The following is a 22768-nucleotide window of genomic DNA, read 5'->3' as shown; positions in this document are numbered from 1 at the left end:
ATGAATTTCTACTTTGACTGAGTTTTGAACTGTTAAAATGAAATATATTTTATATTAACAATAGCAAAAAATAGTTCAACGCAAAGAACCTTTAAAATTGATTATATACTCCTTCTCTTCTGATACTAGTATTAACATAATGGTTCTTATTAGATGGTATTAATACATTCTTGTTAATTTTGTTAGGTGTGATAACAATATTGTGGTTGTGCTTTTATTTTAAAGTGATACATAGCAAAGTATTTATGAATAAAATAATATAGTATCTGTGAACTACTTTGAAATAGTCGAGGAAATGGTTAAAGAATGCATGGTAACATTGATGAAACAAGATTGGCAAAATGTTCACAATTCTTGAAGCTGAGAATTGGGTACATAGGTTCCTTTATACTATTCTCTCCTAAATATATGCAGAAGTTACATGCTAAAAAGATTTTTAAAATATAAACAGGTCACATTCTCTAACCATGATCAATTAAGCTAGACGTTAATAACAAAAATGTAACAATAATAAGTTAAAACCACTTAGAACTAAAAGATATTGTCCCAATAACTCTTGAGTTAAAAAGGAAAACAAACTATTTAGAAAGTAGTAACCACAGCACTGAATATTGAAACTTTTAAGAAATTAAAGCTTCAAATACCTTGGTAATGATGATGATGGTGATGGTGATGGTGATGATTCAAGGAAGTGTGAAAATGAATGACCTAAATATTAGTGCTGGAAACTGGAAAAAGAGCGAAGCAAACATAAAGAAAACAAGAAAAAAAATCATTAAAGAAACTGAGGTGAGTTAAAGTAGAAACCAAGTTAATATGTCAATTCAAGAACCGGTTATCTAGAAAAAAAAAAAAGATAAACTACTAGATATCATAATTAATATGGAAGAAAACCACAAACTGGGATGAAAATGAAGACAACCTCAGACAGGAACAGATTTTAAAAGTAGAAGAGAATTCTGTTGCATGTGTTGAACAGAGCATTTGTTAATATGTGAGTGAGAATTGTGATGAAATGTAGGATTGTGATGATTTATAGAAAAGTCTCTAGGAGAGTTTATGTACATTAGAAAAAAGCAATTCAGTACCTGTGGGGAGAAACTGAGAAAGCTGGCAGAGAACTATTTCTTAAAATAGTTCCTGGGTATTGATCAAATATTTGGAAATGTGTGAGAAGTATCTCTCTTGTATGACTTCATGCTCCATCTGTTGCATGGGGGAAATGAGTGTTCGTGCATATGCTTCAGAATATGGTGCACACAAGCAAGAATAATCTTCAAAGTATAGTTTTTATTTTTGATGAAAGCGATCTAGCTAATAATACACAATTATTTTAGTAAATTGTAGCCTAAACAAGTAAAAAGTACTGTATAGAGTTTTTTTTAATTTTTATTGTGCTTTAAGTGAAAGTTTACAAATCAAGTCAGTCTATCATATAAAAATTTATATACACCTTGCTATATACTCCTAGTAGCTCTCCCTCTAATGAGACAGCACACTTCTTAGCCTCCACTCTGTATTTTTGTGTCCATTTGGCCAGCTTCTGACCCCCTCTGTCCTCTTATCTCCTCTCCAGACAGGAGCTGCCCACATAGTCTCATGTGTCTACTTGATCCAAGAAGCTCACTCTTCACCAGTATCATTTTCTATCTTATAAAAAAAAAAAAAAAAACTTATAGTCCAGTGTAATTCATGTCTGAAGCATTGGCTTTGGGAATGGCTCCTGTCTTGAGCTAACGGCAGGTCTGGGGACCATGACCTCTGGAGTCCTTCTAGTCTCAGTCAGACCATTAAGTCTGGTCTTTTTATGAGAATTTGAGGTCTGCACCCCACTGCTCTCCTGCTTCCTCAGGGGTTCTCTGTTGTGTTCCCTGTCGGGACAGTCATCGGTTGTAGCCGAGCACCATCTAGTTCTTCTGGTCTCAGGCCGATGCAGTCTCTGGTTTATGTAGCCCTTTCTGTCTCTTGGGCTCATAATTACCTCATGTCTTTGGTGTTCTTCATTCTCCTTTGCTCCAGGTGGGTTGAGATCAATTGATGCCTCTTTAGACGGCCACTTGCTAGCGTTTAAGACCCCAGACACCACTCTCCAAGGTGGGATGCAGAATGCTTAGAAGAATATTTAATGCCATGGAGAGAAAATGATCATGATGCATGGTTTATTTTTTAAAAGTTACTGAATAATCCTGATTCTTATAAACCTGTATGTGTTCATTTATGGAAAAAATACTAAAAGGATATACATAAAAATGTTAAAAATAAAGTCTCTAGATGGTAGAACTATAGGTACTTTTTAATTGAGCACAGAGAGGAAATTTAAAATTAATTTTCATGCATACAAAAAAAGTATTACTTGTAACAATAAAAATATAATAAAAATAGTATTTAAAAAAACTAGATGATATAAAAACAATGCTGGAAAATATTGAATAAGCATAGTTGTAAGTCTAACTTTTTTTTTCCAACAGTTTTCAAGGTAATTATAGACTAAGTTCACAAATGAAGGCTGAATCTGAACCAAAGAGATATTAATATAAAGTGATTGTCTTTACTATCCCAGCCAGTTGAATCAACCTGCTCATTCTCAAATTGCTAGGTAGTACATATACAGTATGACCGCAGAAAAGCAGAAAGTATCATACTTATTCCATGTTACCTTGCCATGTTGCCGTTAGCTGCTGGCAAGTTAGTACCAGACTTGGTGATTCCATGCACAGTGGAACAAAACACTGCCCAGTCCTCCACCATCCCCACCATCGGTTGCAGATTGGACCATTATAATTCATATGGTTTTCATTGGCTGATTTTCAGAAGAGACCACCAGACCTTTCTTCCTAGTCTTTCTTAGTCTGGAAGCTCTGCAGAAGTCTGTTCAGCATTGTAGTAATATTCAAGCCTCCATTAACAGGTGGGTGGCAACTGCACATGAGGCACATTGGCCAGGAATCAAACCTTGTGGATTTTACATTCTGCATGGAAGGCAAGAAGTCTACCACTGAAACACTAATGCCCCTCTTACCTTGCCATGTTATTGTTGTTGTTGTTGTTACGTGCCATCCAGTAGATTTCAACTCATAGCAACCCTATGTGACAGAGTAGAACTGCCCGGTAGGCTTTTCTAGGCCTTAACCTTTACAGGGGCAGATCTCCAGTCTTTCTCCTCTGGAGAGGCCGGGTGGGTTGTAACCACTAACCTTTTGGTTAGTAGACAAGTTGCAAAGAGGTCCTTAAATATCCTTGATGATTGATTAGAGACTCACTCCTGGAAAACTGTGTAAATATTAAAAACAAAATAATCATTAATGGGATATTTTCTAGGGTGTTCATAACTGACATTTAAATTCTGTCTGAAACAACTTATCCAAAGAATTTCTTAATGTTTTCCAGTTCTTGAGAGCAGAAATGGACCGAGACTACCATCTGGCGAAAAAATTATGTCAGATGAGTAAGTATAAAATATTTTTATGTTTTCCAATCTTAGTCTATAGACTAATGCCCACCATTGAAAAATAAGTCAGATTCTTTACCCTCCTGATAATGGGTTAGTAACTGTATGTCTTTAAAGAAAGCATAAGGAAGTGTCAGGTAACACAGTAGTCAACCTTACATAACATGTAATTATTCCACAAATATTTGAGCTCCTGCATGTGCCAGGCTCTGTTCTAGGCACTGGAAATCCAGCAGTCAACAATCTCATATTTGTGGATTTTACATTCTCGTGTGAGACAGATAATAAACTAATAAACACACAGTGCAGTTGAGTCATAAATTATAGGTGCTGTGGAGAAAAAATAGAGAAGAGGAGATATAAAATACTGGGAGGAAGCAGAGTAGTTTTAAATAGGATGGTCTAGGGAGGTTTTGCTGAAAGACTTGAGCAAAGACTTGTAAGCTAACCATGTCTGGCAGATATGTGTTTCAGGCATGGCGAATCACAAATGCAGATGTTCTGAAGTGGGAATGTACCTGATGAGGAAAAGCAAGGTCAGTGTCACTGGAACAGAATGAACAAGATAAGAGAAAGGAGACGTCTGATAGGAGATGGGGTCAGAGTATGGTTAGGGGGTGGTGCAGATTTTAAGGACTGGCTTTTTCACTGAGTGAGGTGATAAACCATTGGAGGGCTTTGAGTAGATAAGTAACATGTTAGTTTTCTTTCTGTCCTTGATTTTTAGTGGTCTGACTTGATGTTCAAAATAGTTGTAGTTTTCTTTGTACTTCTACTGTTTTAGGATTTACTGAGTTTTTTAAACTTGTGAGTTAATGTTTTTCATCAGCTAAGAAAGTTCTTGGCCATTATCTTTTCAAATATCACTTCCGCCCTGTTCTCTTTCTCTTCTCTTCCTGGGTCTCCAATTACAAATAAGTTAGACTTTTTCATGGTGTTACACTCACTCTGTTGTTTCCATATTTTTCCTCTGTACTTCATTTTGGCTATTTTCTGTTAGTCTATTTTTGAGTTTGCTTATCCTGGCGTCTGCTCTGCCCAATCTGCTATTAAAGCTATTTAGTGACTTCTTAATTTCAAAGATTCTATTTTCCAGTTTTAGAATGCCCATTTGATGATTTTGAAGGATTCTCTTTTTCTGTTGAAATTCGGCATCTTTTCATGTGTATTAATCATAGCTATTTTAAGGGTCTTGTCTGTGAACTCCAATATCTGGATCAAATTTGGGTGAGCTTCTATTTTCTTTTTTTTTTTCTGTTGTTACTTTTTCTTCTTGAGTATCAGTCCCCTTTTCCTGCCTATGAAATGTTAGTAATTCTTCATTATATGCCTGATACTGTTAATAAAAGAACTGTAGAGACTGAAGTACTTTTTTTTTTTTTTTAGCTCTACTAGATGAGGTGTGCAGTTGTTAAGAGCTCGGCTACTAACCAAAAGGTCGACAGTTTGAATCTACCAGCTGCTCCTTAGAAACTCAATGGGGCAGTTCTACTCTGTCCTATAGGGTCACTATGAGTCGGAATCAACTTGATGGCAATGGATGTAGTTTTTTTTGTTTTGTTTTTAGATAGTGTAAGGTACTGATCACTTCAAACCAGTTATGAATTGGGCTGGATAACAGCATGGGTACAGCTTTAGTAAGACTTTTCCCACACTTCTTCCTTATCACTTGGATATGTCCCTCCCTAGATTTTGATTGAGAGCTTGGCAGGTCTCTTAACTCCTCAGCTTAAAACAATAGAGGGAGATTCAGCCTGTCCTTTGAAGTTTTTGAGCTTTGTGCTTTTGGCCGGTCCCCTATACCACTTCCAAATTTGGTAAAGTTCTTGAGTAGGTGACTTTGTCTCTTAAATACTGTAAAACTATAGGAGATTTCAGTTACCTTAAAAACATTTCTTAGCCTCCCCTACTGCCCTAGAATTCAGCATATGTACTATGGGGGAACCACCTGTGCATTTGGAGCCCCTGAAGTTTCTAAATTGTTGCTTAGCCCTGCATGACCACCATTCCTCCGTATGACCAAGCGTGATCCTCAGCCCACACTCCCAACTAACATAAACCCCCCTGGAAGAAAATGGCTGGTGGCAGACTCTACCACTGTTATGGATTGAATTGTGTACCCCAAAAATATGTGTTGTAAATCCTAATCCTTACACCTGTGGTTATAATGCCATTTGAGAATGAGTTTTCTTTATTATAATTACACAGTATTAGTATAGAGTATGTCTTAAGTCAATCTCTTTTGAGATACAGTAAAACCTGCGAAAGCAGTAACCTGTGTAAGTGGAAACCTGTCAGAGAAGAAAAACTCAAATATTTTCCACCAAGTAGAGAGCAGTAGAGCCCTGGTGGCAGAGTGGTTAAGAGCTTGGCTGCTAACCAAAGGCCAGCAGTTCTAATCCACCAGCCACTTCTTGGAAACCCTATGGGGCAGCTCTCCTCTGTCCTATAGGGTAGCTATGAGTTGGACTCAACTCATGGTTGAGTGGTGGGTGGGTAAAGTGTTACCACAGAGACTAATATTGTTATTAATCTGTTGTGGTCATGTCAATTCCAACTCATAGGCATCGTATAAGACAGAGTAGAACTGCCCCATAGGGTTTCCAAGGCTTTACGGAAGCAGACTGACACATCTTTCTCCTGTGGAACAACTGGTAGTTTTGAATTGCTGCCGACTTTTCAGTTAGCAGCCTAGCACTTAACCACTGCACCATCAACCCAAACGGCCAAACCTGTTTTGGTCGAGTTGATTCCAACTCATAGCAACCCTATAAGACAGAGTGGAACTGCCCATAGAGTTCCCAACAAGCAGCTGGTAGATTTGAGCTGCTGACTTTTTGATTAGCAGCTGAGCTCTTAACCACTGTGCCACCAGAGTTCCTAATAATCATAGAAAGTAAGAAAAGGGAGCTGAGACATAACATAAAATAACTTTTCAAAGTCACATGACTGACAAGTGGCTGTGCCAAACCCGGAAGGATGTCCGTCTTCAAAGCCCTTACTCTTAACTAAAGTTTGCCATAAAGCTGTGTGCTGAGTCTATTCAGACTCATAGTGGCCCTATAGGACAGAGTAGAACTGCCCCGTAAGGTTTCCTAAGCAGAAATCTTTATGGGAGCAAATTACCAGATCTTTTCTCCCACAGAGTGGCTGGCGTGTTCAAACCACTGACCTTTTGGTTAGCAGCCGAACACTTTAACCATTGCACCATGAGGACTTCTTTGGCATAAAGTAGAATTGTATTAAATGAACTCTTTTCTTATCAATTTACCTTATAAACTAAGAGGTGTTTCTCTAGGAAAAAATATTGGCCCTTGGAGGTAAAATGATCACACTTAATAGAAAAGGGAAGAACCCTTTTAAACTTGTGTTTGTCTGTAAATATCTTAATTTCGCCTTCATATTTCAGAGAGAGTTTTGCTGGATATATGATCCTTGGTTGGCAGTTTTTCTCCTTCAGTGTTCTGTATATGTCGTCCCATTCCCTTCTTGCCTGCATGGTTTCTGCTGAGTAGTCAGAACATATTCTTATTGATTCTCCCTTGAAGGAAACCTTTCTTTTCTCCCTGGCTGCTTTTAAAATTTTCTGTTTATCTTTGGTTTTGGTGAGTTTGATGATAATATGCCTTGGTGTTTTTCTTTTTGTATCAATCTTAAATGGGGTTCGATGAGCATCTTGGATAGATATCCTTTCGTCTTTCATGATGTCAGGGAAGTTTTCTGTCAGAAGTTCTTCAACTATTTTCTCTGTGTTTTCTGTCCCCCCTCCCTGTTCTGGGACTCCAATCACCCGCAGGTTATCCTTCTTGATAGAGTCCCACATAATTCTTAGGGTTTCTTCATTTTTTTTAATTCTTTTATCTGATTTTTTTTTCAGCTATGTTGGTGTTGATTCCCTGGTCCTCCAGATGTCCCAGTCTGCATTCTAATTGCTCGAGTCTGCTCCTCTGACTTCCTAGTGTGTTGTCTAATTCTGTTATTTTATTGTTAATCTTTTGGATTTCTACATGTTGTCTCTCTATGGATTCTTGCAACTTATTAATTTTTCCAGTATGTTCTTGAATAATCTTTTTGAGTTCTTCAACAGTTTTATCAGTGTGTTCCTTGGCTTTTTCTACAGATATCCTAATTTCATTTGTGATATCATTAAGCATTCTGTAAATTAGTTTTTTATATTCTGTATCTGATAATTCCAAAATTGTATCTTCATTTGGGAAAGATTTTGATTCTTTTGTTTGGGGGGTTGGAGAAGCTGTCACGGTCTGCTTCTTTAAGTGGTTTGATATGGATTGTTGTCTCCGAGCCATCACTGGGAAACTAGTTTTTCCAGAAAATCCGCTAAAAAAAAACTGCAGTCAGATCCCTATCAGAGTTCTCCCTCTGGCTCAGGCTATTCAGATGTTAATGAAGCCGCCTGGGGAGGGTGGGGGAGGGAACAGAGAGATAGGAGAGTAGCACCTCAGAATATAGCCAGAGTTGCTTGTCTTGCTTGGAATGACTGTTATATCTGAGATTCCCGCGGGCGCGTCACCTATGTGTGCTGGCTGTGTGGAGATTGCCCCCAGGGGGTCTGGCCCGCTGGAGTCACGGTCAGATCCTCCGCTTCCAGCCCCACGCCCAGCGTCAAGGCTCCCCTACTGGGACGGTGCACTCTCAACTCCAAAATCAGTCGCTGCCTCCCGGGGACTTCTCGTCTCTCCAGCCGTGTGGCCGTGCCGCCCCCGTGAACTAGGTGGGCCCCCTCCCGGGGTTAGTTCAGATGGGTGGAGTAGCTCCCCGTGCTTGTGCCGCGACCGAGTGTCCCGGCTGGAACGCTGTTCTCCCCACTCCAATACCAGTCGCTGCCTCCCGGGGACTTCTCCTACCGGCTGCGTCCCACGCCGCCCGCGCGACCCGGCTGGTCCCCTTCCCGGGGTTAGTTCAGGGGGTGGAGCAACTCTCCGTGTTTATGGCGTACCTGCGTGCAGTCCAAATCCCTGCGGGACGGTTCTCCGGCTCGGATGCTGCTCTTTCTGCTCCAAGATCAGTCACTGCCTCCCGGGGACTTCTCCTACCGGCTGCGTCCCACGCCGCCCGTGGAACCGGCTGGTCCCCCTCCCGGGGTTAGTTCAGGGGGGTGGAGCAGGTCTCTGTGCTTGTGCCGTACCTGACTGGTACTCTGGCTCCAGGCTCTGGAAACTATCGCTGCTTCCCCGTATTAGTTCGTTCTCCGTCTCTAAATCTGTGTTTGTTGTTCAGGGTTCGTAGATTGTTATGTATGTGATCGATTCACTTGTTTTTCCGTGTCTTTGTTGTAAGAGGGATCCGAGGTAACGTCTGCCTAGTCCGCCATCTTGGCTCCGCCCCCAAGAACCCTTTTAAAATGCTACCGTTTGTACTGATTTCCCCAAATCTCTCTAGCTTGGGCTCTGCTTCTGAGCAGCTGTTCAGACCTCTGGTGAGTCATCTCTTCTCTCTGCTTCTGTTTCTTATTTATAGAAGGCACAGACTGAGTGAAATAAAAGATTTGTAAAGTTCCTCTGGCCTTTAGGTCCTTTGAATTCGTTGAAAGAGAAAATGATAAATTTACCATTAAAACCTTGTTGGAACTGCTGGTGGTGCAGTGGTTAAAGTGCTCGACTGCTAATCAAAAGTTTGGCAGTTCGAACCCACCAGCTGGTCCCAGGAAGAAAGATGTGACAGTCTGCTTCTGTAAAGATTACAGCCCTGGAAGCCTTATGGGGCAGTTCTACTCTGTCTTATTGAAAAATAGGGCTCAAAATATTAACTTACACATTGTTGTATAAAATTAAGTCTCATGGTAAAAATTCTTGAAGTGAAAACATAGTATAGCAATTGTGGTGATTGACCATTACTTGTTTCACACAGAATCCCCACTATGAATGGACAATTAAATCATTGGCTAATTTTTTTTTTTTTATTGTTAACACTACCTATTTTATATCCAAGGAAGTCCCTGGGTGGCACAAAAGGTTAAGCACTCAACTACTAACTAAAAGGTTGTCAGTTTGAACCCACCCAAAGGTGCCTCGGAAGAAAGATCTGCTTCTGAAAGGTCATAGCCAAGAAAACCCTGCTAAGTGCAGTTCTACTCTGTAACATACGATATGGGGTCACCATGAGTTGGAATCAACTCAATGGCAACTGGTGTTTTTTTTAATTTTATTTTATATCAGGGTAAGTAATTTACCTTTTTAAATTTCTTTTCAGCACTTTTGACCCCTAGAGCCATCAAATATTTTGGTCAAAAATATTTCTGGTAGTCCACAAACATAAAATTTCCAATCAGAAGAAATCCTCAGAGAGAAATATATTCAGCCCTCTATTATATAAGTAAAGAAACTGGTCAAAGATGTTATGCAGCTTGCTCAGTACCACTCAGGGTGTTAGTGACACAGCCAGAACTGGAACCCAGGCTACTTCCTTTCCCCCTTTCTTCCCTGTGATAGCTAAGGTAGAAAGAAGTGAGTGATTTAGTAGATCTAGTTCCCAAGTCTCTGAGGTTGTTGTTTTTTTTTTTTTTTTCCTTGTGGAGCCTAATTGTGGGAAAATTTAGATATTTTATTTCCATATCCATCAATCATTTTAGAAAGCCTTGGGTTGAAACTTACAAAATATATCTACTGATATACCCCATCTGTCAGTCACTTTGGCTGTTTAGCCCTTTGCTGTGCTACATAAACAGCAGGTGCTCAGTAAAATGCTTGTGGACCTGAGTGGACCCAGTGAATATGCACTAAGTGCCAGGTCAGTGGGGATGAAAAAGTTGAAACTGATCTATCTTAATGGGGTTATACCCTTTCAAAACTTCCTCCCTTCGTCCCTCCCTCTCTCTCTCCTTCCTTCCAGCAAATACATATGAAATACCTACTCTGTATCAGACACAAGGCTGAGAGTTGGAGGGAGAGTGGGAATGGAAACACACATGCTCTGAACCCTCTTAGGGCTGACAGCAGGCATGGTTTGGTTTGGTTTTCACCCCTACTGGCTAACTTAGTAACTATTCACTCTTATCTATTAGTGTCAAATAGTGGTTCCTCTAAAACCAAAGATTAGACTATAGGGAAAGGATCTACAGAGGGCCCTAAGACAAGCACCATGATCTGGGGAACCAGTTGAGAAAGAACATTGTTCCCAAGAGGAAGAAGTTGGGCACATAAGCCCAGGGATCGTGGCGGTTGGAGATACCCATGCAAAACAAGACTGGCTACCCCTGAGACAGAGAGACCTTTGCAAGAATGAGAAATTAGGGAGGGCCAAGTTTAGCAATACTGAATAAGGATCAAGGAAGAAGGGAGAGTTGGAGGCAGACTCTGACTTGGGGAAGGACGCTGTAGTTCTTTAATGTTAATGGGAACACTTGGTTGAGTGCTGCCCAGAGTCCGTCTACGTATTTAGAGCAACAGATAAAATGTTTTTTTCAGTCTAGCATGGACTCCAAAATATCTTATATCTTAATGTCTTTTATCTGAGTGTCTTGTATCTAAATGCTTACAGTATAGATATTCTTTTGTCTCTTTTTTCTGTCTTCCTAGCTCCCTCTGTATATTTATAAATTTGTGCTTCCAAAATGGATTATGTGTATGCACGTTTATGTATTTATGTGTGTGTGTATTCAGCACCTATATGGAAGCATTCTTGAATACATTATTTAATCCTGAAAACAATTATATGAAGCAGATATTATTAACCCAGTTTTACAGATGAAGAAACTGAGGTTTAGAGAGGAGAGCTTCGTGACTTGCACAAGGTCACACAGCTATTAAGTCATAGAGTTAAGATTAGAACCCAGGTCTGACTTGAAAGCCTGTGATTTTCCCCTGTATTCTCATTTGTCGTTTGATTAACAAGCTTGTTTTTCTGGCCAAGGAAACAGAGACTTAGAAAAGATAAACTTGTATGGATTGATCAGACAAGAAATGGCACCTGTGCTTGACTAGGATATTTATTTATATCTAAGGCAATTCATTTGTCTAAAATAATGTATCCTTGTCTCTTCAGAAATGCTTTACATATTCATTTTCTTGACTAAAACTGCTGTTTCTGGGTATGTTTTTTTTTTGCTGTCCAATTTCAATACAGTCATTAATATCTTTGTTTGGCTGTAGGGCTTCTGACCTGGTATCCCAAGTACCCCATGGGCTCTTTTTGTTCTGCCTTTTTAAAAATTTATATATGGTTCCCCCAAGAAATTTTATCTGTTGGCATAAGCTTGAATTTTATCTGTCTTCCACACAGGTTTTATATGGTCCTAATATTTCCTCAGCCATTTTCCTGCTGTCTCATGCAGAACTGATATTTCTGCTCCTGCCATTTCCTGCCAGGCATTGGAGGCAGCCTGGAAAAATGGTTTTTAAATGAGACTGAAAGTCAAGAGCCCCAGTACTTTCTGTAGCTCATCTTATGATTGACTGTGAAACTGTGCAAATCAATCTTCCTATTTCTTGTTCACTTCACCTGTAAGACAGGAACCAGAGGCTCAATCCTACAGGACACCACACACTTCTGCTCACAGGCCACCTGAGCATCTACACACAAAACATTTCGACCCTGGAAGATCTGCTTCATTAATTATGATCATAAATGTTTAAGAATAATGGCTTAAAAAGCAAAGTGATTCTTACCAGTCTAAGTCTAATGCAAATACAAGTGTACTTTCAGAAAGGATAGTTCCTAAAAGAGTTTTCTATTTAATCTTAAGTAAAATGAAGCACCCGTTCCTCCTAGGCTACAGTGTTATTCTTTCTGGTGGAAAATAGGCAGCTTCCTACTCAGATGTCTATATTCATTCATTCAAGTTTTTAATGTTCGGAGGCTCCTGCACATGCCAGGCTTTCTACTGAGGATCCAACAGTGAACAAGATGAGCATACTTTCTGTCCCAAAATAGACCCCAGTCTGAGTAGCTAATAGTCCGAAAGGCAGCAGAACCTCCCTGCTTCCCTGCTCCAGCCCTTCAACCAAACAAAAACATCCAATGAAAGCTGGGGAAAAAACGAAGCCTTTCTCTAACCCAGAATCATTCCAGGAAGAGTAACAATTAGTTGTTTTTAGGTGCTGTCGAGTCGATTCCGACTCATAGCGACTGTATGTACAAAAGAACAAAACGCTGCCTGGTCCTGTGCTATCCTTACAAACATTGCTATATTTGAGTTCATCATTGTAGCCACTGTCTCAGTCCATCTCATTGAGGGTCTTCCTCTTTTTCGCTGACTGTTTACTTTTGCAAGGATTATGTCCTCCTACAGGGACTGGTCCCTCCTGGTAACATGTCCAAAGTACGTGACATGAAGTCTCTTGTCATCATTACTTCTAAGGAACATTCTGGCTGTACTTCTTCCAAGATAGATTTGTTCATTCTTTTGGGAGTCCATGGTATATTCAGTATTCTTTGCCAACACAATAATTCAAAGTCATTAATTTTTCTTTGGTCTTCCTTGTTCATTGTCCAGCTTTCACATGTACATAAGGCAATTGATATGATCAAAGTAATGATAACCAACATTCATTCAACACTTTACCGTGCACCAAGGACTGCACTAAGTGCTTTATCTACATTATTTCAGTGACCCATCAAAATAGCCCAGTGTAGTAGATGGTATGATTACTGATAGGGAAACCATGGTAAGAGATACTAAATATTTTCTCTAAGGCCACCCAGCTAGACGCTGACAACAAGGATTCACATCTGGCAGTCTTTTCTCCAAGGCCCATACCTGGGCTCTGCTTCCTTTCATGGAGCCAAGGTTAAGGAACAACCTTCAGCATGTACAAGAAGCTTCTCTCATGTTTTTGCAAACCCTACTAGACTGTCAAAGTGTAACAAGAATTTCTGATTTGTCACCTAGAATGAATATTGTTGGGCTAAGGTACCTTAAACAGGTACCTTTCCCCCACTCTGAAAATTGACAATAGCCATTAATTTTTGTTAAACTGTGGAATTACCCAATCCGGTACTCCAATCCCATGGGACAATCCTAATTCCAACGTGAAATTTTCTAAACTGTGTTCCAAACAGTATTAGTTCAAGATTTCTAAATAAGTGCTCTGCCAGAAAGGAAATGAGTATATTAATGGTTCTATAAAATGCTGCAGTTACCTCTGATTTTAAACTTCACCTGATTAACTTTATTTAACCTAGGTTTCCAGATACTGTTAGCATCTTAAGAAACTAGTGTCTCAAGGAACAAGTTGAAGAAGTTCTGTGCTAGAGACTTCTCTCTGAGAAAAGTTTAGATCACTCATGATAGGTATACCTTAGTTTAAAATGTATAAAAAGTTACTTTATTAGAAACCTTAAAGATGTATAAAATACCTGTTTTTTAAAAAAAAAAACCCCAAACCCATTGCCGTTGAGTTGATTCCAACTCATAGAGACCCTATAGGACAGAATAGAACTGGCCTATAGGGTTTCCAAGGCTGATATCTTTACAGAAGCAGACTGCCACATCTTTCTTCTGTGGAGCTGCTGGTGGGTTCAAACTGCCAACCTTTCAGTTATCTGTCAAACACTTAACCACTGTGCCACCAGGGCTTCTTGAAAATAATATAGAATCCTTAAAAACGGCGTCTTAGTAGGCGCACAATCGTGCTAACCCAGATTGGTATCAAGTTGTTAGTTATGTTCTTGGGTTGGGAAGTAGAGATACTGGTTTAGTGTGCCAGGATGAAAGCCATGGGGTAGGGTCACATGAGCCGGTGGGGCCTAATGGAACCATCCACATTTACCTCCTTCAGCCTGGTGAATAGCACACTTGATGTTTCAGTGCCCCCTGGGGGCCACCAAGATATCACACAGGAGTTACTGCATTAAATGGATGATGCACAAAATGGATCCCTGGTGGTGCAGTGGTTAAGAGTTTGGTTGCTAACCAGAAGGTTGGCAGTTTGAATCCACTAACTGCTCCTTGGAAACCCTGTGTGGCAGTTCTACTCTGACCTGTAGGGTCACTATGAGTCAGAATCAAGTAGACGGCAACTGGTTTGGTTTGGTTTATTCGTAGGAAAAAGGTAGAAAGAGATCTATACAGCAAGACCTGAAAGAATAAATAAAATAGTCCAAAACACTCTGAAACAAAATCTGTAAATCTTTCTGGCAGCTAGGATGCTGGTAGCCTACCAACTAGCCTAAAAAATCTATTGGTTTGGTCCAAAGGAAAGATGACACAGTGTGAAGATGGCTTGGAGGCAGTGTCTGACCTCCTCTAACTTCACGAGCGGGGAAGGAGAATCAAGATCAACAGCCCAAGGCTGATCCTTTGAGGCGGAAGCCAGACACCCCTCCTCTGTCCACCGTCTTTACTAATTCTGACACCAGCCGTCCCTCACAGAGCGCTCTCTACTTCTCTGCTGGGTTTGATTATTCATTGCAGTGGCTACACAGAACTCACAGACCATGCTCACGATTATGGCATTTATTAGGGAAGTAACAGTTACAGTTCAGGCTCAGCAACACTCAGGGTACAGTTCTTCCATCAGGAACAGCCTCTCTGTAGCTCTACTGACAGGCATGACTTTCCCTGGCCGTAGGCCTCTGCCCAAAGCTGCTGGGTCTCTGCTGATGGGTCTCTCTCCTGCTGCTGGGTCTCCCCTCCCTTGGTGGTGGTGGGCTCCTTACTCTCTGCTCTGAAATTGGCTCTCTTTTAAAGCAGAACTGACCAATCCCCTTGGTAGGCTACAACTACCCTATCACGCAGTCACCTCAGTGAGAGTTACAAGCCAATGGCTAGAAAGGCCATACACAAAAGTAATTAATCGCACCACACACAGTCACATAAAGGATCAGCAAAAAGGAATAGTGTTAAAAATATGGGTCCAATGAAGAAGGGGAAACCCTGGTGGCATAGTGGTTCAGAGCTACTGGCACCAACCAAAAGGTTGGCAGTTCAGATCCCTGCAGACGTTCCTTGGAAACCCTATGGGGCAGTTCTACTCTGTCCTATAGGGATGCTATGAGTCAGAATTGACTCATGGGCAGTGGATTTTTTTTTTTTTTTTGGTGATGAAGAGGGGTGGACACTAAACAGGTGATGACTAGAATGTAGTCTAGGGTAAAGGTTGTCAAGATGAAGAGAAAGAAGTAACATCCGTTTTCCCTATTTGAAAGATGAGTTTTTTAAAAAATAGCATCTCCACTGTGGAGGGGTTGCATTAAAAAACTTTGTTCCTTTATATTCACATGAAGCCTTTGGTAAAGGGTGTCACATAGACCACAGGTGGGTGAGAGGAGATGAAGGATTAACAGACCTCTGGGTACACAGCGTTACTAGCCTAGTCTCCGTATTTTGCAGGATTTGTTCCTTGTTGGGAAATGATTATATCCAAGAAATAGCTGGTTACTAGCCTATAGGGAAACCATATGGAGATTGCATTCTTTGAATCCAAACCCATTGCCATCAAGTAGATTCCAACTCAGAGCAACCCTATAGGACAGAGCAGAACTGCCCTATAGGATTTCCAAGGCGGTAATCTTTATGGAAGCAGACTGCCACATCTTTCTCCCATGGAGTGGCTGGTGGGTTCAAACTTCCAGCCTTTTGGTTAGCAGCCAAGCACTCAACCACTGTGCCACCAGGGCTCATTGTTCAGATGTTGTTGTTGCTGTTATGTGCCTTCGAGTCAGTTCCAATTCATAGCAACCCCATAGGACAGAGTAGAACTGCCCCGTAGGGTTTACTTTTGGTTAGCAGCTGAGCTCTTAACCATTGCACCACCAGGGCTCCTATTCTTTGGCTAGGAAGTAGTAAGTACAATGAGGACTGTTTCTCTTACTAAGCACTAAACAGGTAATCCTGTACTTAAAACAGGGCTCTGTTCTGATGACTCCATCATAAATTGGTTCTGATGTAAGTCGAATACCTCTTTTTTTTTTTTTTTAAATTTTTGTCATTACTGCCTTTTTATTATCAGTATCTTTATAAATCTGATCTTTGTATTTGTCGGTTGGAAAAATTACATATAAACATCTGCAAATGAACATCTGGGAATAATAACATCAGCAAATCATGTACTGCAACATGTGTGTAGTACATATTATGAACAGTAAGGTGTACAAAAAAACCAGATGGTCGTAAGTGTGGCTCATTGTAACTCAGATACATCATAAGTCGGGGACTGCTTGTATATATAAGTGGAGAATTTTCTCTGTTTGCATGTAGGTACACCTGCGGTGTAATTGTTGGTGTTCATCACTTTGTATATTTTCACTTGCTCTGATTGACAGTTTCAATCTCATTCTAAGAGCCTGTTTGCTGAAACACTTTGACCAATAATAAACACATTCTCTTGTCCATTTTCAGTCCTTATCTATGAACCAGAAAATCCTGAGGCCAAAGAGTTTTTCTCACTTATTGAAGAAGTGCTGTTGATGGGTAAATTTAAAAATTGAAATTCTTTCTTTCTTATAGAACTATGAGCAGTCGCTACTTAAAAACCCATTATCCTGGGAGATTGCCAAAGTGCGTCTCCCTGAAGCAGTTAAGAAAAGGGTCAGTGGCTGCCTTGGATGGTTTAATGAAAACTAGGTTGTCCTCTGTGGATATAACCATGATGACCCCCTTCTGTCTCTGGAATGGAACTGCCCAAGCTAAGCAGGCTCCCCAGGCACCAAGCACCAGGACCAGAGTCTCCAGAGGAAGCAGGGCATGTTAATCACCCCCATGTTCTAAGGGGTTACCCACAATTCCAAGGAAATACCCTATGAACTACTGTAAATCTCACTTCCTCTTATTCTATTTAAGTAAGAATTACATTGACGATAAAAAAAAGAAAAAATTATAGATCTAGGTTCTAAATAAACTTTAAATCCATAAACATCTTTATGTCGGCAGGAATATATTTCTGTATATTATTTCTTTGACCCTACATTCTATTAGCAAAGTTCAGCTTAGTTTTATCATGTTCCAAAAAATACGTATTTCTTTGTGGGGAGGGCAAGGGGAATTCTGATTTTTCAAAGAATGGAAATATTACAGAGCCTTTTAAGGAATTCTGTTCTTTCTGTGGCAGAGAAAACTCAGAGCCTTGAGGAAGATGATGAAGACAGTGAAGAAGACAGTAGCGTTGAGAGCGAAGGAGAAAGCAGCGAGGAGCCTAGTGAAGAGAGCTCTGATGAATGTGAAGATGGGTGATGAATGCTGATTTAAGCTCTGTGCATTTTCATGCTTCATGCATGTACACCATGGAATTTTCATTAATGTATACCACGGAAATATAAAGAGAACTATATATTGTCTAATTGTTCCGTATATGCTGCAGAGTTCCTTTAATTTATCCACCTCCTTAGTTTGAGCTCCTTCTTAATAATTAGTCATCAGCTCAATGTGAGTTCCTCAGAGAGGAAAACAGTAATTGCAAATACTGACAGCACCAACTACATGCCAGGTACTGTTCAAACGGCTCTACATATATTTAATTAATTCAGCAACCCCAAGAGGTAGTACTGTTATTATATCCACTCTAGAGAAGACGGAAGTTCACTGGCACAAGTTGAGTATGGGAAGTGTATTAGTTTTCTGTGACTAACAAGGCACGACAAGCTTAGTGGCTGAAAACAATGAAAATTTATTTTCTTACAGTTCTGGAGGTCAGAAGTCCAAAATCAGTCTCAGTGGGCCAAAATCAAGGTGTCAGTAAGGCTGCATTCCTTCTAGAAGCTCTAAGGGTGAACCTATTTCCTTGCCTTTTCTGGCTTTTAAATAAAGCCCAACCTTCATTCTTTGATTCATGGCCCCCTTTCTCCGTCTTAAAAGCCAGCGAAGTCTGGCCAAGTCCTTATCATGCTTCTATCTCTCTGCTTCTCCCTCTTCTGGCCTCCCTCTTCTACTTTAAGGACACTTAAGATTACACTGGTCTACCCGGATGCTCCAGTATTAGCTCCCAACCTTAAGGCCAGCTGATGAGCAAACTTAATTCCATCTGCAACCTTAATTCCTCTTTGCCATGTAACCTAACATATTCACAGGCTCTACAGATTAGGGCGTGGGTATCTTTTCTTTTGGAGAGGGGGATAGGGAGAGCATTATTCTGCATATCACAGAAAATGATGGGTAAATGTTAGCTAGTTTTTTGGAATTCATGGTATGGAGCTTGGAAAAGACATTTGGGCTGAAGATATATACCTTTATTAGGAGTCATCAGCTTAGAGATAGTAATCAAAGGTGGGAGTGAATGGCCCACAGAGAGAGTGCAGTCTGACAAGAAGAGGACCAGGGATAGAATTATGATCACCAACATTTAAGTGTTAGTCTAAGAAAGAGAAATGCACAAAGGAGACAGAGAACAACCAGGAGGAAAGTCAGGAAGGAGAATATAGTGGCTACTCGTGGTTGCCTACTCAGCATCCATTCCTTTCCTCTTCTTTGCTAAGAGAGCCCTGACTCTGTTCACATATTCACTTCACACACATGGCCATGGAACTCAGGAAATGTGACATCGCCCTCGGTCAGTCAGTACATGGCATTTCTCTGGCGACTGTTATCCTTTAGAGGAGGACATGTGACCTACATTGGCCCCATCAGACAAGGACTTTATTTCGTGATTATGAGGAGAGATTGCTCCGCTTCTCTGGAGAAGAACCAGGAAGCATGCTGTCTCAGTTACTGCTGGCAGCTGTCGTCTGATCTTGAGGAGAACTAGTCTCAGGATAAAGCTGATGCTGTGAGTGCTAGAGCAGAAAGAAGCTAGGTCCCTGATCATGTTCAGCCAGTGAAACAGCTACCCCATTAGCCAAACTCCATTTGAGCTTTCTGTTACGTGAGATAAACTTTCTTATTGTGTAAACCAGTTTGGATTAAGGTTCTTTTTACTTGCTGTCAAAAGCATCTTAACTGATATTGAGTACCACCACAGAAACCTAAACAAGAGCAGGTTTCAAAAAGCCTGGAAAGATCTACTCAGCCAAAAGTTGCAGAGAGGACAAGTAAAAAAACTAAAATATGTAATTGAATAGCAACAAAGAGGTGGTTGTTGACTTTAAGGAGTGTAGTGTCAGTTGAGTGTGGAAGGGGGAAGCCATATTTCAGTGAGTGAGTAAACTGGACATGAGAAAACGGGAAGGAGTTTGACTATGAAGGAAATAAGAAGAAGTATTGTTGGAGGAGAAGATAGGGTAAAAGATGTATTATTTTTGAAATGTTTAAGGTGAGCATGTTAAATTGAAAGGATGATAATAACGTAGTGATAGCGTGTTATGTGTTAGACACTGTACTAAACATTTAATATGTCAATGAATTTAATTTTCATAACACCTGTGTGGACTAGACATTATTATTTCCAGTTTACATATGAGGAAACTGAGGCCCAGAGCGATTAAAAGTAACCTTATAAAGGGCACATAGCTGATAATTGACAGATTCAAATCCAGATCATTCTCCTCTAATGCCCTGGTCTTCACCACTGTGCTTTCCTCCCTTAGATGCAAGTAGAGAGGAAGAGATTAAAGAAAGGAGGATAATTTATGAAGTGAACACTGTCTAATAACTTAGAAAATGTGTATAATATAACAAAGTAAATTTTAAAAGCAGATAACAAAACTGTATCCATGGGGAAAAAAAAGAAAAATTGTATCCATGGTTTATGTGACATTTGGACCTCTGCCCCAAGGAGTCCCTGTGTGGGAGCTTCTCCTTTGTTCTCCAGTGGTGGTCCTTTAATAGTCTTCAGTTACATTTCCATGTATATTGAACAAGGTGATAACCTGCATTCTGTTTAATCGAAATGTGCCTTTTCCTTTGAACTTTACCCTGGTTGACGTGTAAGATGTATGTAATTGTGGTATTTGCCTGAAGTATTGATGTTGATCAAAGGAGAGCACCTGAACAGTATGCATGGTGCCAGATGTGAAGTAAAGTCCAGATCCATTGGAATTGTTTTGGGGTTCTGGGCAAGTGTCCTATATCATGCGGTAATGAGAATTCACAAGAGGCAGGTAAGATGAGGCCACCCCAGGCCAAACTGAGGAGGGCAAAGTTTTCTCTGATCAACTGTCATCATGAACTCCTAGCTTGTCATAGCATGTGAGTTGCTGTGGTAACGGGGAGGGGGAAGTGTGCAAAACTTGGGGAGGCTTGTGAAGTGAAGCACTGGGAGATAAGATTTGTTATAGGCTTGTTTAAAATGTACCCTTTTGAACCAGACAGTCTATACCAGACAGCACTGTGGTCGTCTGGTATAGTCTAAAGTAAGCATGCTAATCCCACCCTCCTTGCCACTAGTTTTTGCTACACATTTTAGCTGGTAAAGCATGAGGAGGAGCTAGGGGTGAACAAGAAAGTATGTCACCCCAATGGCTACTAGCAGCCATCTTAGCACTTTGAGTAGGCCTTACGCTGAAGCCAGTGCTAGGATAGCAGAGCAGAAGGAAGAACCTGATCCTTAATGACATTTTTTAGTGGTTGAATCAACCAACTCTAACGTAGTGCCTGTGCTATGTCTCAATATCTTATGTAAGACAATGAATTTTCTTATGATTAAGCCAGTTTTTTTTTTAGGTCTTATTTTTAACTGAGAGTGACCTACATCCCCTAAGGGTGTGTAAGCCAAGTCCCCAAGGGTTCGTGGCCACTGAAAGCCAGGGAAGGGCAATAGGTGGTTCCTTGTGGCAGTAGCAGTATGAGTGAAGTTACGAATTGAAACTGATCAGAATGGTTATCTCTGGGGCATGGAACTTAGAGTGGGAAGTAGGAAAGAAGAGTTTTACTTTTCATTTTACACCTTTTATTTATTCCTTAATTTTTTTTTTTTTTAATCATTGCATGTATCATTCTTGTAATTTAGAACTTTTAAATTATCCTATACGTGGAAAGGGAAGGATCAGGAAAAAAATTAATAAAAATGCTTTCCGTGGTTGTGCTTGGGTGATGATAGTTCATTTTTCTTCATTTGAAAATCTTAGGCTTCTTTAACAACCTAACATTACTTTAAAGGGAAAAAAAAGTACTTTTTTTTTTTTTTTTTTAATAAACTTTTAAAAAGCGTTAAGGAAAAACCTTAGGAGCAGAAGAAGTCAACGCAAGGAAAGAAAAAACAATATTCACGGAGTGCCTATTATATATAAGGCATTTTCATGGGCTTTGGTACCCATTTTGGTATGCTGGAAGCTTCTGATGAAGGTAGACATTAATAACTAAGTAAATAGGTCATTAAGTTCAGAAAAGAAGTGTCATCTGAGAAAGAAACTTGCTGATCCTTACAGAACATTAGCCAGTTAGTACCCTTACAAATGTGCTTATCCTTATTCCTAATTGGATGATTGAAGTAGGGATAACTGCAGTCCACAGCCAGTAGGCCCAAATGAGTTTTCTCAGCATTTATTATGTAGTCCCTATGGCTGCATAACTCCATACTAATATGCTTTTAATAGTTGGTTAACGTCATGAATTCCTTTCCCCCTTTTTTAATACTTCAGTTTTCCTCCTACTCTGCAACAAGCCTTTTGATGTTTCATGGCCTCAGATCCCTAAGTGCATCTTCACCAGTAATAAAAATTATTCTAAATATCTTTCTACAAAAAGGACTACCTGAAAATGACTGTTCTGTAAAGATCAATTTTTACAGTTCCCTGTCCACCACTGGAAGTATGTTCTAGAAAGAAAACCTCTTCCCCATCATAGCAGACACCAAATTCTAGACACCTGTTGTCATCAGAGGACCTCAACCAAAGTTGAGAGCAGAGTACTTAAATCAGCAGACATTGCCATCCTAAAGCCACCTTCTCTTGCTCACTTCCTGCCAATGAAAGGAAATAAGAGGGAGAATAGTAAAAGCCATATGCCACTGAATGAAATTAAGAATACTTTGAGGAACTTGCCTCAAGCTAAAATTTCTAAATCGAGCTCTCTTTTGTTGTTGTTTGCTGACTGTTAAAGCAATGGTTTGAATACTAATATAACTGGCTGCTCCTTTGTAGGCCCCTTGGGGTTGGCTAGGTGGCTCTGACTTCTTAAGACTCTTTTCCTCCTTCTCTCCTTCATCTGCCTCCTCATCTGAATCCAGATGTAGCAAAGGAACTGTTGCAAAGAAGCTGAACATTCTGCAGTTGCCAGGTTTCTTTCAGTTCTGCTTGCAAACCTAGAGGGCCACCTAAAGATCTTTGTTGTTGTTAGGTGCCATCAAGCCGGTACCCACTCATTATGACCCTATGTACAACAGAACGAAACACTTCCTGGTCCTGCACCAACTCACATTGTTAGGCCTGAGCCCATTGTTGCAGCCACTGTGTCAGTCCATTTCATTGAGGATCTTCCTGTTTATCGCTGACCCTCTACTTTACCAAGCATGATGTCCTTCTCCAGAGACTGGTCCCTCCTGATAACATGTCCAA

General features: G+C 40.3%; 1 protein-coding gene across 2 annotated transcripts in view; it reads left to right on the top strand.

Moving 5' to 3' along the window:
* ERICH2 (glutamate rich 2) overlaps positions 1-21370 on the top strand; it is a 52434-nt gene extending 31064 nt beyond the window's left edge. For both annotated transcript variants that reach the window (XM_023543057.2, XM_064287012.1), the window contains 3 exons: positions 3388-3445; positions 16746-16817; positions 17455-21370. In XM_023543057.2, coding sequence (XP_023398825.2) covers positions 3388-3445; positions 16746-16817; positions 17455-17576 — 252 coding nt within the window. In that variant the 3' untranslated portion in view covers positions 17577-21370. The remainder of the gene's footprint in view (positions 1-3387; positions 3446-16745; positions 16818-17454) is intronic.
* The last annotated feature ends 1398 nt before the right edge of the window (positions 21371-22768 follow it).

Source organism: Loxodonta africana, chromosome 6 (genome assembly GCF_030014295.1).
Source record: "Loxodonta africana isolate mLoxAfr1 chromosome 6, mLoxAfr1.hap2, whole genome shotgun sequence".
In the NCBI taxonomy this organism is placed as follows: domain Eukaryota; kingdom Metazoa; phylum Chordata; class Mammalia; order Proboscidea; family Elephantidae; genus Loxodonta; species Loxodonta africana.
The sequence above is the reverse complement of the archived record's forward strand: the minus strand, read 5'-3'. Positions and strand labels throughout refer to the sequence as shown.